The 25,908-nt window shown below is 29.0% G+C and overlaps 5 protein-coding genes across 5 annotated transcripts; 3 read left to right on the plus strand and 2 right to left on the minus strand.

Annotated features, from left to right (window-relative positions):
- The first annotated feature begins 45 nt into the window (after positions 1-45).
- On the plus strand, positions 46-4,664 carry LOC112679297. The gene is made up of 15 exons (XM_025549045.1): positions 46-239; positions 337-572; positions 641-809; positions 874-1,044; positions 1,109-1,245; positions 1,329-1,421; positions 1,506-1,632; positions 1,893-2,102; positions 2,167-2,325; positions 2,396-2,597; positions 3,063-3,315; positions 3,378-3,599; positions 3,659-3,934; positions 3,994-4,299; positions 4,375-4,664. Exons 2-15 carry the CDS (start codon positions 357-359, stop codon positions 4,606-4,608), a joined length of 2,775 nt encoding a protein of 924 aa, XP_025404830.1. The 5' UTR covers positions 46-239; positions 337-356; the 3' UTR covers positions 4,609-4,664.
- Positions 4,665-5,704: 1,040 nt separating this feature from the next.
- On the plus strand, positions 5,705-9,042 carry LOC112679364 (SET domain-containing protein SmydA-8-like). Its single transcript, XM_025549144.1, has 6 exons — positions 5,705-5,725; positions 6,085-6,351; positions 7,046-7,617; positions 8,176-8,549; positions 8,644-8,750; positions 8,817-9,042. The coding sequence occupies exons 1-6, from the start codon at positions 5,705-5,707 to the stop codon at positions 8,976-8,978; spliced, it is 1,503 nt and encodes a 500-aa protein (XP_025404929.1). The 3' UTR covers positions 8,979-9,042.
- Positions 8,979-12,540, minus strand: LOC112679365 (neuroblastoma suppressor of tumorigenicity 1-like). Its single transcript, XM_025549145.1, has 7 exons — positions 12,436-12,540; positions 10,314-10,495; positions 9,999-10,223; positions 9,578-9,729; positions 9,421-9,499; positions 9,208-9,282; positions 8,979-9,145 (listed from the first exon to the last, which is right to left on the minus strand). The coding sequence occupies exons 2-7, from the start codon at positions 10,419-10,421 to the stop codon at positions 9,047-9,049; spliced, it is 738 nt and encodes a 245-aa protein (XP_025404930.1). The 5' UTR covers positions 10,422-10,495; positions 12,436-12,540; the 3' UTR covers positions 8,979-9,046.
- Positions 12,541-13,520: 980 nt separating this feature from the next.
- On the plus strand, positions 13,521-18,733 carry LOC112679397 (rho GTPase-activating protein gacN-like). Its single transcript, XM_025549187.1, has 5 exons — positions 13,521-13,628; positions 15,923-16,045; positions 16,113-16,210; positions 17,180-17,606; positions 18,632-18,733. The coding sequence occupies exons 1-5, from the start codon at positions 13,521-13,523 to the stop codon at positions 18,731-18,733; spliced, it is 858 nt and encodes a 285-aa protein (XP_025404972.1).
- Positions 18,734-22,916: 4,183 nt separating this feature from the next.
- Positions 22,917-25,908, minus strand: LOC112679350 (dynein assembly factor 1, axonemal). Its single transcript, XM_025549123.1, has 7 exons — positions 25,825-25,908; positions 25,110-25,201; positions 24,818-25,039; positions 24,606-24,748; positions 24,134-24,232; positions 23,917-23,981; positions 22,917-23,853 (listed from the first exon to the last, which is right to left on the minus strand). The coding sequence occupies exons 1-7, from the start codon at positions 25,857-25,859 to the stop codon at positions 22,965-22,967; spliced, it is 1,545 nt and encodes a 514-aa protein (XP_025404908.1). The 5' UTR covers positions 25,860-25,908; the 3' UTR covers positions 22,917-22,964.

Below are 25,908 nucleotides of genomic sequence, written 5' to 3' on the forward strand. Positions count from 1 at the left end.
GTCCATGAAATCTTATCACTAATTTACTATTGTTATCAAAACGTACAACATTGAAAGCATGTAAAAACTAATGCCGCATCGGTATATTCATAACATTGCAATTCTTGAATTGTAAAATGTTTACTATTTAGTGTTGAATTAGTATTCGATCAATTTTAACTGTTTTATACTTTAATGGTAATATATCATGTTATAATTTATAACTCGTGTGCATTCAATCAAAAAATGCAATCTAGAAAGTAGATATTTTAACATTGAAATTGACTATAGTGCATACGTTTTTGGAGTGTTTATTCACTAGTAATAAATCATTTTGTTTTTTTCATTCAAATTCAGTTCGTAAAAAATATTAAATCATGGAGATGAAAAAACACCAAGAAGATCAATTTGCTAAATTAGCCGTGTTTTTGAGTGAAACTAAACAACCTTTCATCAATGTCCAAACAGATCAAATTACTCATGCAATGGAACTTCTCAAAGTACTGCCAGCTGCACAGGATGCTGTTCTAGAGTATTATGGAAAGTTTTTTGACTATGCTATTTCTACATACTTGAAACAGCTCAAAGTACAGGTATTTTGTTTATAAATACAGACTAAAATGTATCTTTATAACTAATTGAAAAAAAAAATGTATTTTAGCCATCTTGGGTTGAATCTTCAAATTCATCATCACGACATGAGCCTCCAATCATTCCACCTGAAGTGATTGAAAATGTGACCAGTATACGAGATGTTTTACTGAGATTAGTTGAAGAAGATCACTTAGTTTGGGCTCATGTTGTATTACATTGGTCATATAAGTTATTAGGTAAATACATTATATAGTATTAGTTTTGATATTTGTGAAAGTAAAAAAAACTATTGATGTACAGGCAAAGTCTCCAAACACTATAACGTTAATGAATTTGCTAGAGTGCCATTGGGAGAAATGCTTCGATTTTGGTCTCAGTGTTCAGTTGCATATATATTAGTAGATATAAATAATAAAACAATTGCAAAAATGGTTAAAGCAGAAGGAGAACGATCAGTTGACCCTATGATAGGTAAGTGTTTTATAGTTATTTTTTAATTCTTTATAAGCTACATTTTTTATTTATTTTTTTTTAGAAATCATGTTGGGATATAAAAGTTCAAGTTTTGAATGGGTGTTAGCTCAAATTGGTGATAGTTTTCCATCATTAGTTGTAATGGATATGCTATTATATGGTATCAAAGAAATGTGTTCTACTAAAAAGTTTAAGTGTGTAAGTAAATTAGAAAGTATCAGTTATCATTATATATTTAAATATCTATAAGTTATAATATTTTATTTCGTGTATTTGTCTAGACTGAAAAATTAAATTCATTTATTAGAATTATTGATCATCTTTCATTAACATACTTCGACAACATAAAAGATGTAGTGTTTAAATTATTTAAGGTTTGTTAATATGTTTTTGGTATATTATAAAATTACTTAAAATTATATAAATACTATAAATAATATATATTTATTTTTATACAGTTGAGTTTATGTGAAGAACATCAAAAATTGACTGCCGAAAATGTTATGATAGTTCCTTTTCTATTGCACATGGCTATGTGTTCTTCAACATTACTTAATTCTATGTTGTGTGAAAATTTAACTCAAAGTAAGTATTTATTTATTTATCTCATAATATGTCTTAATATTAACAAAATATTTGTATAATTTAAGTTTTCAACATTATTTGGATAATTAATTTTATAAATTACCTTTTTATTGAAGACTAATTTCTTACCTATTTTGTTGGAAAATGTACTAAACTAAAATTTTATTTTATTAAATTAATACAAACTGAAATATGTACATTAAATTGCCTTCGACTGTAAATAAACAAATGTTAACAAATATTAATTTGTATTGTTTCAGTTACCCCTGAGTTACTCAATAAACTAGTACCATTGTACTCGCAATGGAAAAAATATTTTGATGAAAAATGCAGTTTATTGGATATTTTAGTAAAAATGTTGTTGAATGCAGATAGAGGGATCAAACATGTATTCAATTTAATATTTCAGCTATTTGGTTGTGAAGATCCAAAATTCAAGACACTAAAAACTGGAACTCAGACATTATTTGGTAAATTATATTTTTACTATTCAAATATTGTTGGACAAATTCTAGTCAAATATTTTTTTTTTAGAAATATTTCTTGCCGAAATTGAATTGACACTTAACACTAGTCTATTATCACCACCAATAGTTAAAGAACTACTTGCTAATTTGTACACATTCAAACCATATTTGTTGTCAACAAATGTTGATGTTGCTCAGCCAGCTGCTAGGCTCTTTAATCGTGTCGGTTTGTACTTTTCTTACGAATGGATTTATACTAAACATAAGAATAACAATTAAAATTAATTCAATTTTAGCGATTAGGGATCCAGAATGTTTGTTACCATACATAGCAACAATGTTAATTGAGTCTAAAAATAGTACACAGCTAGAAACATTAATTGAAGTTCTATCATTTGGATCCAACATGGCTTATTTTAATGCTAGTTTAGTTTACGCTTTGGCCAAAACTGATGTTTCCTTATCCAATATGTGGAACAATATTAACACTTTAATAAGGTAAGTCATTACTTAATTAGTTGTTAAAATAGTGATTATCAAATATTATATTATTAGTAGTGTAACCTGTATTCAAATATTTAAACATTTGAATAATCAAGTATCAAAATATATGTAAACAAATATATGAATAAACTAAATTTCTGTTTTTTAGTATCTTTTATGTGTTGTACTTAATTGCTGACAATAAAACACAAAGTTAAATATAATTATTTGAATATTTTTTGAATATTCAAATATTAAAAATATATCCTTCACTAAAAGGTTTATTTAGTTATTGTTGTTATTTGTGAAATATATTTTTTATGCATTAAATATACACTTAGTGCATGATACATTGATGTAATTTACCTAGAATTTCATATTGATTTGCTGATATAATAATTTAAATTAGTTAGTCGCAGTTATTATTATTATCATACTATATGACTTATTGATAAAACAACTACTTATTTTTTTTTGTAGTTTGGAATCCGATCTACCTGATGGTATTTCAATATATGGTGTATCATCAGCAGTTGTTTCACATCTAGATAAAATATGCCGATCAATGATTGAAAGTTGCCATTGTGGAGATATGAACTCTGCTCACTTGTTGTCATTTATACTGTCTAAAGTTTCTGAAAAGTTGTGCATGAAAGAATTATCTGTACCCAAAGTATTATATTGTGTTAAATCAGCCGTATTATATTTCTTCACCTGTCTTTTCAAAGAAAAAAGGTTTGTTTTAATAACTTTTTGGACAAAATTATTTTTCATTCGTTATTTTATTTTGTTACAGATGAGATGTTTAAACTAAAAGCTTGTCTTCGAATGAACAAATTTGTCAATACTGTCAGTTATCGGTCATCCATTGCTAGGACAGCTGCTATGAAATATATTTTGGATGGTGTATTGAAGGAACCATTTTCATTGCTGTTTGTCATGCCAGATAATAGACGTAACGACTATATAATTCAGCCACTTGAAAAGACTTCATTAACAGGATCATTCTTTCAACAGGTTTATATTTTAGAATTTTAATTGAGAAACCATTTTATAAAGTTATTGTTATTGTTTAGGAGTATAATTCAATGTTTGGCAGAAAAATAACTTTAAAGTTCGATAAAGATGGATTACATCCAAAATACAAAATGCCGGTTTTTGATGCAAAAAGTGTACGTTTTAATGAGCAACGTCTAGTTTCGTTTTTGCGTTCTTGTTATTCATCTGATGAATGTTATTCATTTGAACCGACATTAGATACAGTAGTATCTCTAGCTTTATTAGTTGTTCAATTTGTATCGCCAGATGTAATGTACAACGGTTTGCCATGGCCTGATGAAGATTTTACTAAAGTAAAATAACTTAAATAATGTATACTATAAACAATGGATGATAATATTTATATTTCTAGGTGACTATAGAAAGAGATGTTCATATATACCATACAATCACTACCAAACCAATCCTTTGGACAATACTTGGAATATTGGCTGGTCATCGACCAGCACTTTGCTATTGTTCAGTCCTATTACGAGCAGTCTGTGCTTGTTTAATAAACCACTGGGGGGCTGTCAATCATACTAAAGGAAAGTCAAAAGACAATCCACAATTGTTGGATGATACTGTAAAATTATTAAACACTATGTCACTTGGTCAGCTTTTACCTAAACCTTTAGACGTCCTAGGTGTTATTGTTCGAGAACTTACTCCACAACAGGTACAACATTTTTTACTATTTACTGTTTAGGTTCATTATATTACATAATTATAATATTTATTTATTGAAATATAGATACTGATAATGCTGCGTGATTGCGTTTGGACTTATACCAGAGATAATATACCTGCACCAGCACTTTTCTTAAGAAACAATATAGGTGGTATGTGGAGAGATACAATGGCAGTTTCTGTACCAAAACCATACTCTGATTCTTTAAGACTTACAATGATTGAAAATATATCAGAATTTGGTGATTTGTATGCTAGGCTATTTACTAATAGTAAAGAACAATCAATAGAAACTTAATATAGTATAATATAAAATTAACTTGGTGTATATTATGTATATTTGTATAGTATAGAAATTTTGTGTTTATTTAAGAAATATATTATATTTTTTACTATAATTTTTATAATTGAAAGATATATCTAAGCCAACATTTATATCTTACATGTAGATGGAAAAAAAGAACAACTACTATCATCAATTGCTAAGACATATTTTGTATATTTATATTATTATTAATATTATAGTAAAGTTTATTGATTGATATTTTTCGTTTATAAAATTGATTCCACCTTAGACAATTTAAGTTTAAATTTGATAGATGGAAAAATGTCATCATCCTAACTCTTAGAAATTATAAATATGGGCAAGAATTTAAGCTTGACATTGTAAGTACAAAAAAATTATTTTTATTTTATTTAGTGTTTTTTTTTTTTTTTTTTTTGTTTAAAATTACGATTAATTAAAAATACAATTATTTTTTAAATATTAAAAATTTTTCTGTAAATTTATTAAAATATCATTTTTAATACCAAGTTAGAAATTTAAATTTTCATTTTTATGCAAATTAATAAAAAATATAATGAGATGATAACTAAATATAATCTTATTAATAATGAACGTCATTTAAGTATAAACGAAAAATATTTTCAAGAAAAACTTAAAAAAATTGGAACTATTAAATATCTCTTGATCAGGGTCAATCTTCAAAGTATTATTAAACAGGTAGGTTTGGTATTTCGTTGTTCATCTCATCGTTTTTTTTTTTTTTATCTCCAGTTATCAACATTACTGCTACGAATATTATAGTTGTGGTTTGTTAAGCCTATCCTATGTATAGTGTTCTTTTGTGTAATTTGATAAAATAAAGAAATATATATCAAAATATATTTTGTAATAATTATCTGCTGCATTTTGTGAAAATATAAATGATGTGGTATAAAATGACGATGATGTCCCATGGCGCTCTGCTGCTCTGGATTCATCCTATTTTTAAACACCATCTCGTACACCTATCCCCTCTAATCCCTCGCTGAAACCGTTCTATTTATGCTCTGATACAAGCTATGTGATCGCATCATGTCCCAGTACGTTTATCTCGATCACACCGGTCACTATGGTTAAACAATTAATAAAGGTAAGAGTCACATTCCATACGATTCTATGAATTTGATCGAAAAATTGTTCGGATCAGATCAAAATAATGTTCACAAGTTCAGATTAATTTTGGGGGTTTCGTTAGGTTAGGTTAGTTTTGTTTTTCGTTCGACGATTCGGTATTTTTAAAAAGTTGTATATCCGTAATATCTGACCCGCAGGAATGATTATCGATTATTGTTCTTTAGTCACCCGACAATCGTAAAATACTTATTGCAGTGATTTTCTAATACTTAAGTGTTTTAAACGCATAAAACAAACTTATGCTGTACGCTAGTACATTTCATTTAAAAACGATGTGGTGTGTATTGTTTTTACAAGACCGTTGTATTAATTCAGATCTTGGAAGATCCGACTCTGGGCAGATATGTGGCCGCTAACGTGGACTTGGTCGAATGGCAATTGGTGCTGAACGAACGGCCGTTGATTCGCGGCCCGTCGCAGATCACCGGTCCCGTTTGTCTGGGATGCTTGAAATCAATAAGCGCGGACGCGGCAACGAGATGTGAGAAATGCGGATGGCCAATGTGTTCGGATCCTAAGTGCGCGGACGACGAGTGGCACAGGGCGGAATGCGATTGGACCGTCAACCGGAGGAAACAGAAAGTGAGAGACATTTGACTTCCGTAATATCACGTGACGCGTCAACGAGCAACTATAGAGCTAACATTTCGGTGGTCGATTTTCAATCCTGTTATTATTATTGGAAAATGTATTTTAAATGCATTGAACATTTATTTTTATTTATTTTTATTAGGAACATATTCAACTTTTGGCAAAAAAAAAAATACAACACTGTTTATTAATTGTTATTTGGACAGGTATGCACTTGTATATTTTTAACAATTGATCGGAATAACAATTGCTAATTTATACCAACGTTAATTGTTTCACGACCCAATGATTCTGCGTACAACATTTCATTTTGCATATTTTGGAATTTTTTTATTTTCAGGACGTATATTACGATTTTGTAAAACTTTAGACCGTACATTTCAAGGATTTTGTACATTTCAAAAGCATATTCAGGATATCGTAAATTCCTGAAATTTAATTAGTATCATAATATAATATGTATTACATTCTACACTATGTGTAATAGCGTGTTGTCTCTTACTTGTCGATATTAAACACGAATGTCAATGACAGAATACTATTAAATGTGCAAAAGCATTTAGAACATCTAGGATTAATGTTTAGATTCTAGAGTTGCACGTCACCCTCGCGTCCTTGTGCTGAATTAGATTAGTATTGAAATTATTAATTAAATTTAAATAAATTATGTTAATTTATTATACAGGTCAATATCAAAGACTTCACTGTTCCCCATCCAAGTTACCAATCGATCACGGTGATCAGGTGCCTGTATCAAAAGCACAACAATCCAGAGGTTTGGGCAAAATTGACATCTTTGGAGTCCCACTGCTCCAGTCGTCAGGGCGGATCCAAATACGAGTCTGACAAGATTTGGATTGCGAACTACCTGCACAGGTTTTTCAAATTGGATCCATCCGAATACTCGACCGATGAGATACTCAGGGTCTGCGGTATCGTCCAGGTGAACGGGCACGAAGTACCATTGGCCGACCCTCCGTACGTGGCCATCTACGATACGGGTTCTATGCTAGAGCACAGCTGCTTACCTAACTGTTCTAAGACTTTCACTAGCGACGGCCATTTGTTGATCAGAGTCAGAGATACGGCAATTAAAAAAGGAGAACATTTATCTATTTGTTACACGGACTCGTTGTGGGGCACCGCTCAACGACTTGCTCATCTGGCTGACACGAAATTTTTCGTTTGCAAATGTCCCAGGTGTTCCGATCCAACTGAATTAGGGACGTACTACAGTGGAGTCAAATGCACAACCGAGTGAGTTTTGTGAGTTGTTAGCTTGAATAGTGAAATATTGTAAAGGACAATAGTAGAGAGAAGACAATTTTTTAACTTAGAATTTGTAATTCAATCTATTGCACGAAAAAAAATGTCGATAAACGAATGTGAAGATAGACAAAATTACTTGTGATAGACAATAATAAAGAATCCTTTTCGGTATACGAAGAAACTTCGATGCAGTTTAAAAGTCAGTTCCTTGATTTTTGATACATGTTCGGACAAAAGTTTATCGACCTAGTCCACTATATTCTTCAGTAAAAAAACAAACTGTTGTTGTTTTAAATGCTTTTAAATAGCTGAATAATATTATTATAAAATTTATTTGGAAAAAATATAATATTCATAACCTTTATATACCTTTTAATTATTTAAACTCTAAAAGCAAAAAAATAAATAAATAAAAATGCAGAAAAAATTATAACCTTTTCAACTGCAGTTAAACAATAGGAAACAAGTGTTCTCCTCCATTGTTGTCTTATAATCAGACAGTGTACGAGTACATTATATGCTTAGTCCACACGTTACATTTTTCAGGGATTGTATTGGGTACGCATTACCTAACGTCCTCCAGTCTACTAACGATCCATTTGATATTGAATGGACTTGTAACTTTTGTTCCACGGTCGTGGATCCTAACAGCATTGAACTTTCTTTGGCCCACGTGGGCAAAGATATGGCAGCTATGAATCGACGAGATCCGAAACATTGCTGTATGTTTTTGGATCATTATGTGACTATCGGAAATCTGCATCCAAATCATTATTATTTCACTGAGATCCGTCTAAACTTGGCACAGCTCTACGGGCAGCAAGAAGGAGTGCCTTTGGATCAGTTGTCTCAAGAACAGTTGAATCACAAGAGAGAACTATGTTTGAAAGTCTTAAAAATCGCAGACGTATTATTTTCTGGTTAGATTAGATATTTATATTCGTAGTTGTGTTAAAACAATGTTAGAATTAATTTTTTTTTATACCTATCTGTTATTATTATTTTTTTTTTTAGCTGAATGTCGAATCCGAGGTAGTTTAATGTTTGAATTGCACGCTGTAATGGCGGAAGATGCAAGGAGATCTAGTCAAAACACTGGCACTGTGATGGAAGCTCTTTTGGTGAGTCGATAATGAAAAGGTTCGATTAAGACAAAGTTCGCTAAACAAATTAAAATATAATTACAGAGATCAAAGTTTTACTTGGAACAAGCTGAGAATTTGTTGAAATATGAACCAATAGAATTGCCAGAAGGTCAAATGGCCGCTCAATGCAGAAACAACGCTATAGATCTAGACTTGTTATTAAAAAAATTACATGAATCAATTGGTACTGGTGCACCCATATAATTTGTTTTACAATTAATTTAATCGTAATGTACACTTATAATAAAATGTACAGTTAAAAATTATACGTATTATAACACTTTATTCTTATCAGCTGTATCTTCTAAATATTGTTGGGCCTCTTCGTTTGCAATATCGGGGACGTTTACGATTTCTTTTTTCAACAGTACCTGTAATTACGAAGTAATGTAGTTATGACGCATGAAATTATTTTTTTTTCCGTTATATTTACTTTCGAATGATGAGGACCTCGAATCCAAATTGTTTTTTCGGACATCACTCTAGTCGAATTTACAGCAGCTATAATCTAAATAGTTAAAATGATCTGTATAATATTACATACACACAATGCTATACACACACAAATTAGTGTGTATAGGTTTATAAACATTAATAATTTAATAATGAGTAATAAGTTATTACTAATAATTATTTTTATAATAACCTCTGTATTTGCTATGTCAGTAGTGTTATCTTCATCTTCGTCGTTTTCGTCATGTTCAAGTTTCATTAGCTCCAAATATCTGAAGCATTCTATTATTGATCAGTGAGTTAATCAGTATTAATAATTAGAAAATATGGCCATCGCGCAACCCCCTCACCTCGACGTTTGTGTAGTAGAAGTGTCTTCGTCCTCAATGTTGGTCACGGGATTTTCCAACTCCCAATGCCGGCTACAGGACGAGCATCTGCATTCTTTGATCAGCTGTACGTGTTTGGTATGATTCGTTCCACCGTTGCAAGACAATTGTATCTAAATAACGCAGACAAAATAGTAGGAAGGATGTGTAAATGCAAATTTCACTTAAGACATTTAAGATATTGAGTAGCATTTTAGGTAGGCATAAATTTTTTTTTTTAACTGCAGTATACACTTAAATAGAGAAGTAAGGAGTGTTTACACTGTATACTCAAGACATTTTTTAGATGGTTTAGAGAACATTTGTAGAATTCAAGCTCCCGTGAACTCCTTTCAACTCCACCTAAGGGGACCATTATTGCCGTAACGGTCGTAACACTTACGGGTATCCATAGCGTCTTTATGGGTTGACACGAGTCACAATACGAATTCACTTCGTCACTGTTGTCGGCCGGAAGCGTTCTCGGTATGGAATAACTGAAGCAAGCGCCCAGGCAGACGCGGTTGTCGATTTCCACGGGATCGCAGTCCATGGCGGATATGACTTGTTTAATGGACGTGCTCGTGCACCACGAATGTTTGTCCGGGTACAGTACGATATTATGGACCTATACTCGTAGAAATAAATACGTATACATGTAAATAGTATATATATATATATGAACTCGTTGGCATCGTCATCATGACGTGTGGTGCACCTTGTGTTCCCTGAAAGTGGAATTCGTCGACCCGATCGATAGTTGTATGCCGAAAGTCAACACTAAAACGTATTGAAAATTCATGTTCTTAGCATTTGGAAATTCCATCGACGCTAACAATTATTTTATCCTGAACCGTAAACGAAAAACCAATTGGAAATAATTCGTCAACGAGACGGCCACTAAAAAAAAAAATAAAATACATTGAACCATATTATTAAGTGCACTACTGGTCATCAATTCGTATCCATTTATGGTTAGTGTTTACACGTTTTGATATTGAAATATTCTATTTATAAATTTAACTAGCTGGGCAATTGTCTTCACCGAAATGTAAATCGGTTATTCAAGCCGTGCAGTTGCTATTACGTTATGCCTTATGCCATCACGTACATTTATCGTTCTGATACGCAACGGATTATACCATTGCTAGGGTGATTATATTTGTAATTAGCTTTCAAGCCAACTCGAAAAACATAATCAATGCGCTCTGTATAAAGGTTTTTAAGTGCAAATCATATATTTAACGCGGTATATCCATCAAAACGTGAATACCGGAGCGAAGAAAACATTTCATCGTACGACAACAGTGAGGTAAGCGCGGCGGGACACGAGGTTGAAATGCGGTACGATCCCGTGCAACACCCGATGGGAGCGACCTAATTATTAAGGAAAAGAAGGAGAAAAAAAAAAACGACCATCGGACCGCGCGCGAAACTCCCCGGACCAGATACGATGGCCCGTGCGTACGTGCGGCGGCGGACGAGAGGCGCGAAGTCGAACGGACAGGTGCGCGAGTGTCGGTCCGGTGTCATTGATGCAATGTTTTTTGGCCGGGAGCCGCGGGGAAAACGACGCGGCCCGGGATCCGGTTGAGGTAGGATGACCGGCTGAACGGATCCGGGGAACGGAAAACTCGGTGGGACTGTAACGTCCCCGGCGTCGTCGATCGTTTCGAGCACGGGCTTTAATCCCACAACGATTGCACTGCTGCTGCGCGACCGCCCGTTGAAATACGTAATTACACCCGTGTGTACGCGTTACGAGCCGGTCGCCGGGGATCATCGACCCCGTGGCGCGCGAGTAAATCCGCTTTTGGCAACCGTCCCCGCACACGTCTTCACACGAGCAACTGTTCCTCCATTCATGACGGCCGGGCAACTAATTACGGATCCCGGCGGCGGGCGGGCGGAGAGGTGACGGACGTGTGCACCAGCTCCTGCGGCACTACGTTTACCGTCCCAACCGGTTTACCGGTACGCTGATTAGCATACACGATTTTTTTTTTTTTATCTCACCGATGATTAATGGTTACTGCCGGGTGTGTTCGGCGCGGTTGTGCTACGTAACGCGGCCCCCGGACGCTCGGCCCGAGTCTGGTTGTCGGGGTGTGACGTACGGTACGTCCGTCGTCCAAATCCGTACGAAACATAAGCGTTGCACCGCGCACCGCCGAACAGCGGACGGAAAACTTTCGTAGCGCTTTTAATTCAAACCGTCGTACCGCAGCGAATACGAAACGGGATTCGTTCGTCGGAGTTGAATGCGCTCAGCAAATAGTTTTAGGTCAACACCGGACACAACAGTGTTAAGACGAAAACATTAATAGCGCGTGTCGAATGTTTTTGCTTCTTTCGTGTTCATATTTTCACCGATCGAAACGTATCGAAATATACTTTTTATCGTTACGTAATGAACCGCATTTACCTTATTAATATTTATTACAACACTTAAAAGTACCAATTAAAATACGTTTCACACGAATACATTTAACCGAGTCATTTTTATTGTATTTCATTTCACTCCTCAAAGTTACTTACGTTACCGTACACAAATAATACTCGATAAGATTTTTTTATTTACAAAACAGTTTTGGACGTACGTAAACCATAATTTATGTATACTTACATAATTGCATTATTTTTATGTTAATCTTACGAATAAGAATCATTAAAAACAAGATTACATTATAGTAAAAAATTAATTTAAAATTTGACAAAAAAAAAAAAAATCAAGAGGAATAAGTTGCACACTAAATATTTTTTATTCTAAATATCATAAGCTTTGGAAAACAATCATATGATCTTTAACTTTATAACATAAATTAATATTATATACTTACAAGAAGAACTAATTCCCTGAGAACTATACACCAGCCCAATTGAGTTCACAAACTGGCTGAATCGCCAACATTTCCTTGTATACATATAAAAACACACGGGTTGGTCGGTGGGGGTATAACTACTAAACATGTTGCTAACCGAGTGACCTGCTGCTAATTTCATTACCATTATAATATTCATTATATAAATTCAGAATAAAAAAAAAAAAAACGACATTATATAGATATTATTGTGAATAATAATAATAATAATAGTAATGAGCACCTACTGGAATACATGGTATGATATGATTTATATTTAAATGTGTAAATTATAATAATTCCGAATGAATAAAAAACAGGTTCTAATGTATTTTGTATGTATTTGTTTTATATTATTGAGTATTATAATTACTTTTATTTTTTTTTTTTTTTTTTAAACCGAAGTTTATAATTAAATGTTTAATAACTTCAAACATTATTTGTTCAATATTCAATCTTATAAGATTTTTAAACTTATCCATTTTAATAGTATATGTGCATTTCGAATTTTTATCTACCCATTTACTTATAATATTGTTGAATGGTTATTTAAATAAAATTAATATAAACGTGCTGTAGAGACTGGATAAATTATTTTCTTTCTTATTAGCGAAAATCAGATTATAAGATGGGGAACAAAGAATTGTAAAGAATTTACAATTATAACATTTGTAACAACATTTTATAACAAAGTGCTTCGCGTCGTGTAGATAACATTTGTTTGTTTGTGGTTTAAAACAATGATGATTCCAATTTGTATTTTAAAAGTAATATTTTAATGACGTATGGAACGGTACACATTTAATAATATAAAATGACCAACATTGATTTTGTTATAACTTAAACTCGTTTGACGTACTTTTATAACCACCATTTTTCGTAGTTTAATTTTTGTTTATAGTTAAAAAATTCCTTTATTTACATTTTAATGTAGCTATAACAATGCGTGTGTAAATCAATAGATTAATATTATTGTTTTTGTTCAAATTTAATAATAAAGTATTTCCATAGGCCATAATATTTTATAGTGATTTATAAATATTTAATTTGTTAAAATATCAATAATGACACACAAAATTGTAAAAAGTGAAGAGTTTTCAGCTTGTTTAAAAGAAACTCAGTCAAACGACACGTTAAAATCTACTTATTATGGTATTTATATAATTTTAAATGTATTTGGTATACTTATTTTTAAATTAATGTAATCAAATATCAATACACAAACCTAAACGGTTATTATGACAAGCATATAGGTAATTAATTAGAAAAAACAATCGTTATATCACAACTTCTATAATAGTGAGCATTGTGAAATATGTATAAAAGAATTACATCTAAAATTTTCTAATTTAATTAAATCCAATTGATTTTTTATTCAACCCAATGTTGCTTAAACTTAGAAGCTATTTTAATATAGTGAACTACATGAACCTCTTAACAAATTTCTCAAAAATTATAAATAACTTACTGTAATCATTTGATTTTAATCACAAATTTTTCAATAGTTAATGAAAAATAAGAAAAGTGAATTAATTATTTGGTTTTCCTATTTGTATTGTTAATTGAATGTCTAAAACATTTGAATTATAATGAATTATTGAACCTCTGATATAAAATGTTAGTTCAATTTAAGAATTTTAATACCAAAAAGTAAAATAATTAATACTTTCTATATCCCAAAATATAATAAATTATTGTTTTCTTAGTACAAAAAAATATTATTTTCTAAACTTTTCATAATTATTAAACCAATTAATTTATATACTGTATCATAATTAAGCGTTTGTGCTCCTACGACTACGATAAATTTATAGTACCTATACAATAAATTGTGTAAGTTTTAGTGATTAAGCATTCAAATTGCTTTGTCATTCAAAAATATCAGACACATTATTTTCAATTACATATTTTTTAGTAAAATATGATATCAATAATGAAAATTATGCAAATGATGCCTCATATATAACTTCAGAAGTGCAGCCAACACAGGTAATAACTAAATCCCAAGTATTAATTAAATTTAGTTGTGGGTAAAATATTATGTATTTTATTTATTTATTTTATTGAAAAACGGACTATGACTCATTGTATAGATAATAAAATTATTGTTAAACATAACAATACATTATATATAAGAAAAAAATACGAAAAGGATGAAATTTAAACAATTTTAACTAATATTCAAAAGAGATTGATTCTTATTGGCAATATGCATCATTTTAAGTATGGGTCAATTGCGTGGTAGAAATTGGTATGCAAAAAGGATAAAATTAACGTGATTGGAAACTTGGAACCTTAGTTGGTTTAATACATCTGATATTTTCGGAAAATTAACAAATATTATAACACATTGTAGTAATAAATCGTGCGTAAATGAGAAAATAAAAATTGTAAAACGATGGAAATAATTTCGAAAAATAAATAAATTATCCTGATGGTATATATATATATACTACGGATAGAATACGAAAATCGATGAAGGGATGGGAGGGGTAATGTGAAAACTACCCTTGCCTATTGGATAACGTTATTTGTAAAACGTTTATTTTGTACATTAACCGGGTAATTTGTAAGTACAGTATCTACCTTGGAGTGGATAAAGTGTTTGAAGTGAGAGAATAAAATACGATAAAATATTAACTGTATATTATGATAAAACGTGCACTCTGATATTGTATAATAATTTTATCCTTAAATACGGTGCTTTTGAGTTCGCTTGTTCAGCTTATTAAAGTTTAATTATTTAGTTTATTAAAATTTCTTCTAAATAAGAAAAATTTTATGAGAATTTTAATAAATTAATTAATGAAGAGAATGAGAATTCAGTGCATTTAACGGAATCAAAATATTATGACATATTATCCGATATTATTTTAGAATTGTCCACTACAAAAAAATCCTTGTGTGAAATAGCTATTGCACAATATCTTTCCAGTGATCAAGATTTTAAAAAATGTTTGTGTAAAACTAAATTTTTAACAAATAAATGTAAATCTGGAAGGATACTTTGCAATTCTAAATGCCACTACCTAATATTTTATTCACAATACATCGGTTAATATACAAATTGTATATATATATATATATATATATATATAAAATGAATAATGTTCACTTTATACTGTTCATATTGATAAGGTGTATTTTACTCGGGTAATGTGTACATTACCCAGTTTTAAACTCTACCCGTAAGATATACATAATATATGGTCATTCGTATTCCTTCACAAAATACATAAATTTACATATATTTATCTTCGTGAATAAAATGTAATACATATAATCTTGGCCACTCGTTGTTATGTTAATTATTTATTAACGTATAATTATGTTAATTAATGTTAATTATTTATTAAAATATATTACTTAAAATGTCAATATAAATTTGATGCTTTTGTAGGCATTACATTTTTTTTTTTAATTTTAATTATTCAACATTTTTTGTATTATTAACTTATATGTATAGAATCAAAAAATTACGAAAAATGGTAGTGATAATAGTGATGGATTTAAATCAAATTCTGAAACTAAAATTAAATTAAAATCAATTGAAAAAGTGTTCAAAGAATTAGAGGTAAAAGATTTACTTGTTCTCAGTTTGAGTTAGTAATTTAAGTGTTTAATTACTACATCAATTTGATTTATCAAACATTTAGATAAAAAATAAATTCATGACTGATCAAGTTCTTTCAAACATCGACAGAAACAAAGTGAACAATGACCAAAATATTATGATAAAAACAGAGTTAAATAAGTAAGTTATCAAGTATTTGTATTTATAAAAGACTTATTGTCGTAATAGTCAAGGCTCGGTACTTTAGGCAATTGCATATTTATTTAGAAAGTGCATATTGAAATTTTGGTTCGATAAAAATTCGATCCATAGTACACAGATTCCAAATGCAAAAATTGTTGTTGCATAATTTTGTATATTTCGCTATATTTTGTAGGAATTCGCATATTTTGGGTTTAAGAACTTTTATATGCATATTTCATATACATATTTAACGAAACAAATTTATAATTAAGTAAAAAATATTAGATATACCTAATACAACCAAAATTCTAAATTTTATATCTTTTGAAAAAAGATAATTTATCAAGACCTTTTTATTTAACCATCATATAAAGTGTTAGTTATTAGTATTTATATATTTTTAATCAAGAACTCACAACAATACACAAGTGTACAGCGTTTATTTTATTTTTTTTAATTTAATTTCCTCATTTACTTTATTTATGTCAGTTTTATATTTTTGCATTTTTTCTTACTTTTTGACGCATAAAGTTCCGAACCTTGGTGATAGTATTGTATTAATTTCAGTGGAGGTATTTATATAGAGTAGGTGGATATTCAATAAAGTGGAGCCTCAGCTCTGTGTTTTTAATTTTAGTTTATAATTATTATAATATTAATTAATATTAATTTATTATTAATATTATTAATTTATTTATTATTAATATTAATATTATTATTATAATATTGTCAATTAAATCTCATAACATCTGTCAAAATTATTTAAAACTGTAAATTATCTGGATTTAAAACATTTTATGTAATTATTATAAAAAGAGATTTTTCCATTAGACATGCGTGGTTTGTCGTTTTCAATATAAAAAATAAAAATAAAACTAGGTTGAGTTTAAAGTTTTAAGACTCAATCTTCAGCTTTCTTTCCCAGCTTCCATGTATAACTACTATTTAACTAGTTCATTATTTTAGAATCAAAACAGACATTGATAAGCTGTGCAACAGAAAAATCAGTAAGGAAATGGAAAATTTTCAAAATTTTCAAATTCTCATAACCACAATTACCCAAATTGACAACCAAATGGGTCAATTTATGTTAGAAATGAAAAACCTAAAAACTTTAGTCGAAGGTGCATGTGAAAACAAGCACATTATGAAAGAAATTATGAAACTATTAGATTATATGAAAGAACAACATTGCATACAGATATCCAAAAACCAAAAATATTTTGATGAACAGACCAGTAAATATAAATACAAAATCGAAGAATTAAAGGCGTACGCTAGTAGTAAAGATAAAGAAGTCGAAACGCTGGAAGAACGCGTCACGCATCAAGAGAATCACATTAATTATTGTGAAGATTATATTACGCGAGTCAATGAGTTTATAACCGACAAGGTATTTAATATTTTCGCAGTCAATATTGTGGTAGAGTGAAGCACACATTACCTCATAATTTATAATGTTTATATTTTTATCAATTAGCTAACAATTCTTATTCCGTATATTACAAAGTTAGAAGTTACAGTTGAAAATCAAAAGAAAATAATTTCTCTAGTAGCAGTGAGTACATCATTAAATTAATAGATACGATATTAATAATAAATACGATGGGTTCAGAGTGTATGAAAAAATTAAACCACTTTTTGGGGATAAGAGGTAAGGGCGTCGAAAGGGTGGAGGGCAAGTACGGGAATTTGCCCCCCCCCCTTGGCTTTTTCATGGGTCAATTATCACAACCATTAAGTAGTATAAAATATCACAAAATAAATATTTTTTTAAATTAAAAACATTTTTTGAAACGTTGTGTGTCACGGTGGACACTTAGTCAACTAATGTTATGCGGATCTTTATGGGTGTATTACATATTTTTTTCATTGTTGCGCCCTCTTAAGTCATCGGTTTTCGATGAACTGTTTCAACTTTTATATGTGAATATTTAAAGTTGGTAATTATCAAATGGTTTGGTAATTGGTATTTCTTTATTTATTTTAAATTATCTAGAAACATTTAATTGTATAAGTAATCTAAAATGATCAAATCAATGGTTTTATTTTATTTATATAAAAAAAATGCATTTGTTGATTTAAAGTTGCACATACCTAAATTAATTAAAATTAATACTGTAAGATTAAATTCTAACGTTCTAACTATACATATAATTAATAATTTAATTTTTTACGTTCCCTATCTATATGATAGAAAACACGTCAAAAACAATAAGATACTTTATCACTAATTAGATAATGAAACAAAAATTAAAAAATTTAAACGCCCCCCCCTTGACAAATTCCTACGAACGCCCTTGATAAGGGGTATGTTGTTACATCAATACCTCATGAGTTACTGCCGTTAGTTATAGAATAGGTAGTGCTAACCATCTTTCACTTTTTCTTTATAAATATTTTCAAATTTATTTATAGGAAAAATTGGAAGATATGGACAAAATAGAAACAGAATACATAAAAGACATGATTAAATCATTAGATAATGAATGTTTGATTGAAGATCCAAAAATTTGTTGATACTCAATTAACTCAAATAATGCATGAAACCTTAATCTTATTTTTATTTATTACTAGCCAACCCGTCACGGCTTCACCCGTGATTGGTTGTTTAATTTGCCTTCGGATGATATATAGAATTTTTTATTCAAATTATATCTTTAAATAATATCGGCAAGTTAATATAAAAAACGATTAATTAAAACGTATTAAAATATTTCTAACGGGATTAATGACAAATATATTTTTATTAAAAATGAATACAAATACAAAAGAAATGCTGAGTAATTTATAGTTAATAAGGAATTTTATAAAACTTCTGGAAATATGACGTTTTTTGTTTTATCTCCTATTAAAATTAAAATCATAAGATGATTCGGGTTCCCAGTTCGAAACCCCACGTATAATTGTATAAATTGTACATGTGAAAAGCTCACTGTTCGAAAATCTACGCCAACGTATCTGAATGTCTGACTTTGAGATTTGTTCATCGTAATTGCAATAGAAACTTTAACAGGGAATTGAAGCCGTTTGAAATAAAACGGCAAGTCAAATGGAATCATTGGAATTCTTGGAATAAATGCAATTTCTCCTTTTGCTGGCCTTGTAAGAAAAACGGCTTCTATAATATTATTTTGCAACGATTTTATTTGTTATCCAGTACTGTTTTACAAGTTCGATAGTTGAAGATTACGTAATAATGTAATTGGAGCACTAATTTTTAATTTTAGCTTATGAGGAGAAAATCCCGAAGGAGAAAGAGAATTGAGAAATTCTTGTGGATAATAAATAGCATTTGTTGATGTAACTGTATCAACAGATATTCACCTGAGTATCCATCGAATTTTAGAAGGATGATATCATTGATTTCTTCTGCTGTTACATTTCTCGGAGAGATAATAGCTCTTTCACATAACCACTGATAAGATTTATTGGACAGATTAAAAATGTCAGGATAAACTGCAGAAATCAACTCTTCCACATTATTTACTACCCGTCCAATCGAGTGATTGACAGAAATGTAACCATTTTCATTTTTTAAAGTTACATTTCCAATTTTGTTTTGATTATATTTTGTGTCTTGTGAATTGTACCGTATAATATGCAAATCAGGTATCGGCGCGTTATCTGCCGCCTTAACACGGCCGCCGCAATCTTTGTCTTTCTCAGTACGTCGTCTTGAGATAGTCCGTAACGTCGTTGCGAACAATTTTTTCATTTATATATGCACGAATTGCTGTTTTTTGTTATAACTATTTATTTATATAATTATACTATTTATATTTATTGCGTGGGTGCTATTTGCCATACTCTTGTTATTATTTCTATTTTATACACGGGTGTGCGAATTACCGCATTATATTATTATTGAATCTAGGATATTTGACACCCAATAATAGGACAATTGATATCGAATATAAATTCATATAACATAATAAAGTATAATAATTAATAATCAATGTACAAGCTTATTACATTAAAATTTAACGTTTGATTGCATATGCTACATATATAATATATACATATAAATACATTATGAGAATATTGTTGATATTTTTAAAATTTTAATTTTAGATGATTTGTCGTTACAACCTTTACAATGATCTAGCCTAGGGATAGCAAATCCATGGCACGCGTGCCCGAGATGGCACGCGAAATTTTTTACTATTATATATTAAATAATATTATAGCACCTATAGGATAATATAATATAATATAAATAATTAACAAAGCAATATTATTATAATTATTATTATTATTTTGTACCTAAACTAACCATTTTATACTAATACATTAATTATACAATCAAATTATAATATAACAAAATATAATATTTTTAATATTTTTTTCATGGAATGCTCTATATATATATATATGTATGTATATATAAAAAGGTAATTTTGGGCACACAATGTTCAAAAGGTTTGCCATCCCTGCTCTAACCCACCATCAACTTCTTTTTGAAAAACATAAATATAATTAATAATAATTAATATTGTATTATTTCAATTTCATCTATTGAACATTCTGAGTTCATATTGAATGAATAACTTTTAAATTAAACTGTTAAAATGGTTGGATAACGAATACACTACAGAGTACAGGCACTAAATAGTAACTAATAACTAGGGCTTAGGACTTATAGCACTTAAAATCATTAAAATAAGCGCTTAAAAAGAGTTTAACAACATCATAATAAGCACTAAAATAAGCATTTAAAAAAATTAAAATCAAGCAAAAATATTTATTAAAAAAAAAACTATAAAATTCTGCCTAAAAAATCAAACAAAATAAAAATAAATCTTCACTTTCAAGGCTTTAAGGATTATATGGATTTTTCTGAAAAATAAAATGTAAATTATTCTTTCTGTTTTTGATCATTCTAACGTTTGACACTCAGTTCTATTTTCAGCGTTGGAATATCTTTGTTAACCCTATAACGATGCCTCGGACGGCGACGAACTCCATGACAAAGTAGATAAGATAAGAATTATTTTTATTTTTAATTCTATCAAAAACTACTTTACAGGAGATGAACTATAAAAACGTAAAAAAACTGGTCAAATAAGCAAAAATAATCAGAAATACTGGAAATAAGCATTTTTTTTTAAAATTGCTGAAAAAAGCAAAAAAAGGCACTTGCAAATTTCATAATTGTACGTGCTATAACTTGACATGCACTTCTATATAATTTGTAGGCTCTGTAATCAATTGACATATCGTAACAGAAAGCAGCACGATTCAAACTTGTACCATTATTAGTCGAATGTTGCGCTTCACGGGCCTTTCTTAATCGAATTCTTTCACGTTCATTGGGATCTTCACGTTCCTGGACAGTACGATTATATTGATAATTAATTTGATTCATTGCATTTCGGGTTCTTGTGCCTAAATTTGTCCGCTGCCTTATAGGATACATATTTAGTAGGTCACTAACACACAAAACTTTTTTAAATTTGTGGCTTTTAGATTTAGTAATATTATAGATGCGTAGCAAAGAGACGTTTACATTTCAAGTGACATTTTATCACAGACAATTTACATTTTACCATAGGCAATTTGTTTTTGAGTAATGTTAAATAAGTGATTATATGCTTGCCTTATCACATAGATATATAAAATAATTTATATATATATATGTATAACAGGCTTTGTTTAACCTAACCATAATACTACAGGTTAGATAACATTCCATTTCATTTTCCATGATAATATGGTTATTGGTTAAATACTTATATCGTCTGGAAATATATTATTGTTTTTGTATTAAAATGTTCGCCGATCACGCTCTTAAAAAGTTTGTTATAAAAATGATATAAACTATTGTAGTTGTGACAGGAATCTGAATTTGTATGTTGAATAATAGTTTACTAAACTATTTTAAAAAAGTTGATTCAAATAAAGGTAAAAGTTTTATTTCTAAATTTTTAAGTAAATGTAATATGGATTATTATTTTTAATATTATTTATAATTTATAATATATTTTTAATATAAAACTTTATGGTTAAATTCAAACTTAAATTAAAAGTTTATATTGACTTTTAAGTATTAATACGAATCTTATATATGGGAATATAGGAAAGTGTTGTTTTTAGACTTTTTCAGGCAATTTTTTAAATTTTTCTCTCCGTAAGAACCATCCTCGTACTTCAAATAGTATTATAAAAAAAAAAAAGAATTAGCGAAATCGGTTCAGCTGCTCTCGAGATTTGCGCTTTGCAACACATTCATCGATTCATTTTTATATTATAGATTTAATTTACATTTACTTTTTTCCACTCAATAATTTATTTTCAGAACATACTTGAATTTAAAAAATTAGTTATTTATTATTTATTCATTTATTCATTACATAATTTTTATTAAATTAATTAATTGCAAATTAATTATTAAGTGAACAGAAGTAAATTGTTAAAATAAAAAATAATAATAAGATCAAGAATTTGTGCATTAATCGACAATAATTAAAATTAACAATAATTTATAGTACAATTATAATGTTTTATATTATACTCTATATCTATATCATATTTTTCTACGTATTTCAAAAAATTAAAACCTTATTAATATAAAGTAGCAACAATTAATGACATGAAATAATTTATTTTAATTTTCAATATTTTTGATTTTTTTTGGATAACTGAAAAAATTAAACATAGTTTATTTAAAGTAATTATAATTGTAAATATTTTATCTTAATATTGTTCAAAATGTTTATATATTTCTGCATAAATGCAATTCCTGATGGTTTTATTTGAAACTTTTTCTAATGTGAAACTCATTATTGTTCGGTTGTTTCCACGGAAGCTTAATAGAAATATCATTTACATCAGTGTTAGGTTCATACGTAACAGATAAATTGTATTCCTTTTCTATACCTATATTATCATTAGTAACTTCAAGATTATTTAATTTTTCCACTCTATCTTCATCATTAATTTTTTTTTTAAAAACTAAGACTTTTTCCCCAAAATTGTCATCGTTTCCTTGATTTGATTCATTGCCAATAAATCTAATATCATCAGTTATATTAGGTGGGTAATGTATTTGAACATTTTCAGGACACATTTCAGTTGCTACATTTATTGTTTTATTTTCCAAAAATTCTTCTTTTTGTACATTTGACAAATCGCCACTACTTTCTGACTCGGTATCATTGTGACCAATTCGAAATTTGTTATTACCTTCTTTTTGTGTAATCTCTAGGGTGACACTAGGTTTCTGTAACTCTTGATTGATTGAGCGAACTAAACCGTCATCCTCAGAATCATCTTCATTGCCGCTTTTAATTTCGCATATCAACGGACTAGTCTTAAGTGATTCATTGGCAGAAGAATCATCTTCACTATCACTACTAATATCGTGTGCCAATCGATTTTGTTTATCTGATTCGTCAATAGAATCATCTGAAGAACCAAATTCATCGTAATAATCTTTAGAAATGATTAAATTATCAGTTAAGACATTTTTATCGACTACACAATTATCATCGTTGCCCTTGGGAATTGACAAATTTACTTGTTTATTACGTTTTTGACGTAAACTAATTAGCGCGTTTACAGAATCAAAAATCGCGTTTTGTTCTTCTTCGTTTAATTTAGCCCTCGTGGCTTGCTCAGCTTCAATGCCACCAGCACTCCTAAATAATATTTACAAATATTAATATCCCATACTTATTTTCAATTTTAAAATTAATTCTCACCAAGCTTCTGTGCATAATCGGTCCTTTTTAAATATGGGCCTTTCGTCCAAATTGAGAAGGTCCTTCTATAAAATAAAACTCGATTTAACATTTATAATAAAATATGTACTACATATAAAATAAAATGTTTACAAAATAATAAAATAATAGGAAATTTTTAATATCTGATGAAAATACGTCAAAAATACGAAAACACAACGTTGACGGTACAACTTACACATTTTAAGGTTAATATTTTTCGATAGTTCTTTATTTTTGAAATAACACTGTTTCCAGTTAAAGATAAAACACGCAAAGATTCCATCTTGGCAAACACCTAATAAAATTGACATATTATCTATGTATATAACTAGCGTTGATTTTATAATTTATATTTTATTTGCAGATTGTTAGAATTGATAACGGCTATATATGGACGCAGCCATCAGACGTAACTATAATCTTTAGCATTCAACTGAATAAAAATAGAATTTCAACAATAGAAACAACAATTATTAATACTATTATATAGTTGAAAATATGTTTTTATCAAATTTAATGTAAACGATTATAACGCGGTCTAGTGGCTGCGTCCACATAACCATTACCAATTTTTACAATTGGATAGCGTATCTGTATATTATAAAATTAATGTAGCTGATTAGTAGATAAAAATTATCATATAACACGGTAAAGATAAAATTACTTACTTCGACAATATCTGGATCATCTAAGTAATTGTATGAAAGATCAACCACAGACAAAGTTTTGCAATCAGCCAAATGAGCAATTTCATCCGCTGTGGAAAGTTTATTATGAGACAAGGTCAACGAAGTTAGGTCTCGTAACATATCTAAAATATGTTAAAATTATAAAAAAAAAATGTCAGCAAGTTTTTTTTTTAAGATTTTTTAGTACACACCCAAGTTTTCAATTTTTTTAATAAAATTATGATTCAAATTGATCGTATTTAGTTTAACTAAAGAATCTAAATTTTCTATTTTTGATATGCCATTATTATGCAAGTATAAACAAATTAGCTCCGTCTGATTGTCAAGTCCAGAAATATTCATTATACAATTGTTTTCTAACCACAAACTTTTTAACCCGGTGTATTCATCTAAATTTTCGATTTTTGAAAAACCTATAAACAATAATATTTTCATAAGTTATTTATAAATGAATATTTATTTTCTATTATTTATTTCAAATACCTTTAAAATGAAGATATAGTACATCATTATTTCTGGGAGTATTATATAACTTATTTTGTTTGCAAATATCTTTCAGCGTTTCTTTTGTCATTCTGTAAACCGTTTATTATATTCAATAATTTTACTACAGTGATATTATATTACATATACATACACAATAATAAAACAATTAAATATTTTATTTTTCCTGGTTAAGATTAAATACAACGAATTTATACTATTAGGCAACAGATTAGAGGTAAAATAGAATTATAATAAAATAATTTTTTTAATTTTTTTAATTCTATTTTTTTTAGATTTTTAGTAACATAAAAACATCAAATTTCCGGACCTACCAAAAAAATAATATCTAGTAATAATTTTAGTCTAAATATTTGATTCTTTATAAATATTAAATTAAATAAGGTTATACCTACCAATACCAATAACAAAAAAATTATAATTTTTAAGTTAAAAAAAAAGTTAAAAATTGTTTAAATACCCAGTGCGTAAAAATTATATTTGTATTATATGTCTATTTATATAATTATATGACTAAACAATGTAAAATGCGAGTCAATAACGTATTATATTATTAGATTAAGCGCATCGTTTAGCATCATACAAATGATAAATAATAAACCATGAAAAACTACCAATTACTGATAAATTTCCTCATTAGACTATAAAGTTAAACTATTAAGATATAATTATTGCATTAATTATTACTTATTACCTAAATTTTCCGTTTATTTCTTCAGTTGCTTTCATCTTTTCGATATTGGTAAAGGTTTGTTTTGATAATTATACAACTTTTTAT

The sequence above is a fragment of the Sipha flava genome, unplaced genomic scaffold (assembly GCF_003268045.1).
Source record: "Sipha flava isolate LNK unplaced genomic scaffold, YSA_version1 134_pilon_pilon, whole genome shotgun sequence".
Lineage (NCBI taxonomy): Eukaryota > Metazoa > Arthropoda > Insecta > Hemiptera > Aphididae > Sipha > Sipha flava.

Bases quoted from the DNA above. Each gene is read 5' to 3' on its own strand.
- LOC112679297 (XM_025549045.1), top strand. From the start codon at position 357: ATGGAGATGAAAAAACACCAAGAAGATCAATTTGCTAAATTAGCCGTG. The intron at 1,045-1,108 runs GTAAGTGTTTTA...ATTTTTTTTTAG, and splicing joins ATCAGTTGACCCTATGATAG to AAATCATGTTGGGATATAAA. The intron at 1,633-1,892 runs GTAAGTATTTAT...GTATTGTTTCAG, and splicing joins GTGTGAAAATTTAACTCAAA to TTACCCCTGAGTTACTCAAT.
- LOC112679364 (XM_025549144.1), top strand. From the start codon at position 5,705: ATGGTTAAACAATTAATAAAG. The intron at 6,352-7,045 runs GTGAGAGACATT...TTTATTATACAG, and splicing joins TCAACCGGAGGAAACAGAAA to GTCAATATCAAAGACTTCAC. The intron at 8,550-8,643 runs GTTAGATTAGAT...TTTTTTTTTTAG, and splicing joins CGCAGACGTATTATTTTCTG to CTGAATGTCGAATCCGAGGT.
- LOC112679365 (XM_025549145.1), bottom strand. From the start codon at position 10,421: ATGGAATTTCCAAATGCTAAGAACATGAATTTTCAATACGTTTTAGTG. The intron at 9,500-9,577 runs GTGAGGGGGTTG...AGAATGCTTCAG, and splicing joins TCTACTACACAAACGTCGAG to ATATTTGGAGCTAATGAAAC. The intron at 9,146-9,207 runs GTAAATATAACG...TCGTAATTACAG, and splicing joins GAGGTCCTCATCATTCGAAA to GTACTGTTGAAAAAAGAAAT.
- LOC112679397 (XM_025549187.1), top strand. From the start codon at position 13,521: ATGACACACAAAATTGTAAAAAGTGAAGAGTTTTCAGCTTGTTTAAAA. The intron at 13,629-15,922 runs GTATTTGGTATA...TTATATGTATAG, and splicing joins GTATTTATATAATTTTAAAT to AATCAAAAAATTACGAAAAA. The intron at 16,211-17,179 runs GTAAGTTATCAA...TCATTATTTTAG, and splicing joins ATAAAAACAGAGTTAAATAA to AATCAAAACAGACATTGATA.
- LOC112679350 (XM_025549123.1), bottom strand. From the start codon at position 25,859: ATGAAAGCAACTGAAGAAATAAACGGAAAATTTAG. The intron at 25,040-25,109 runs GTATTTGAAATA...TATTGTTTATAG, and splicing joins ACTATATCTTCATTTTAAAG to GTTTTTCAAAAATCGAAAAT. The intron at 23,854-23,916 runs GTGAGAATTAAT...AATATTATTTAG, and splicing joins CGATTATGCACAGAAGCTTG to GAGTGCTGGTGGCATTGAAG.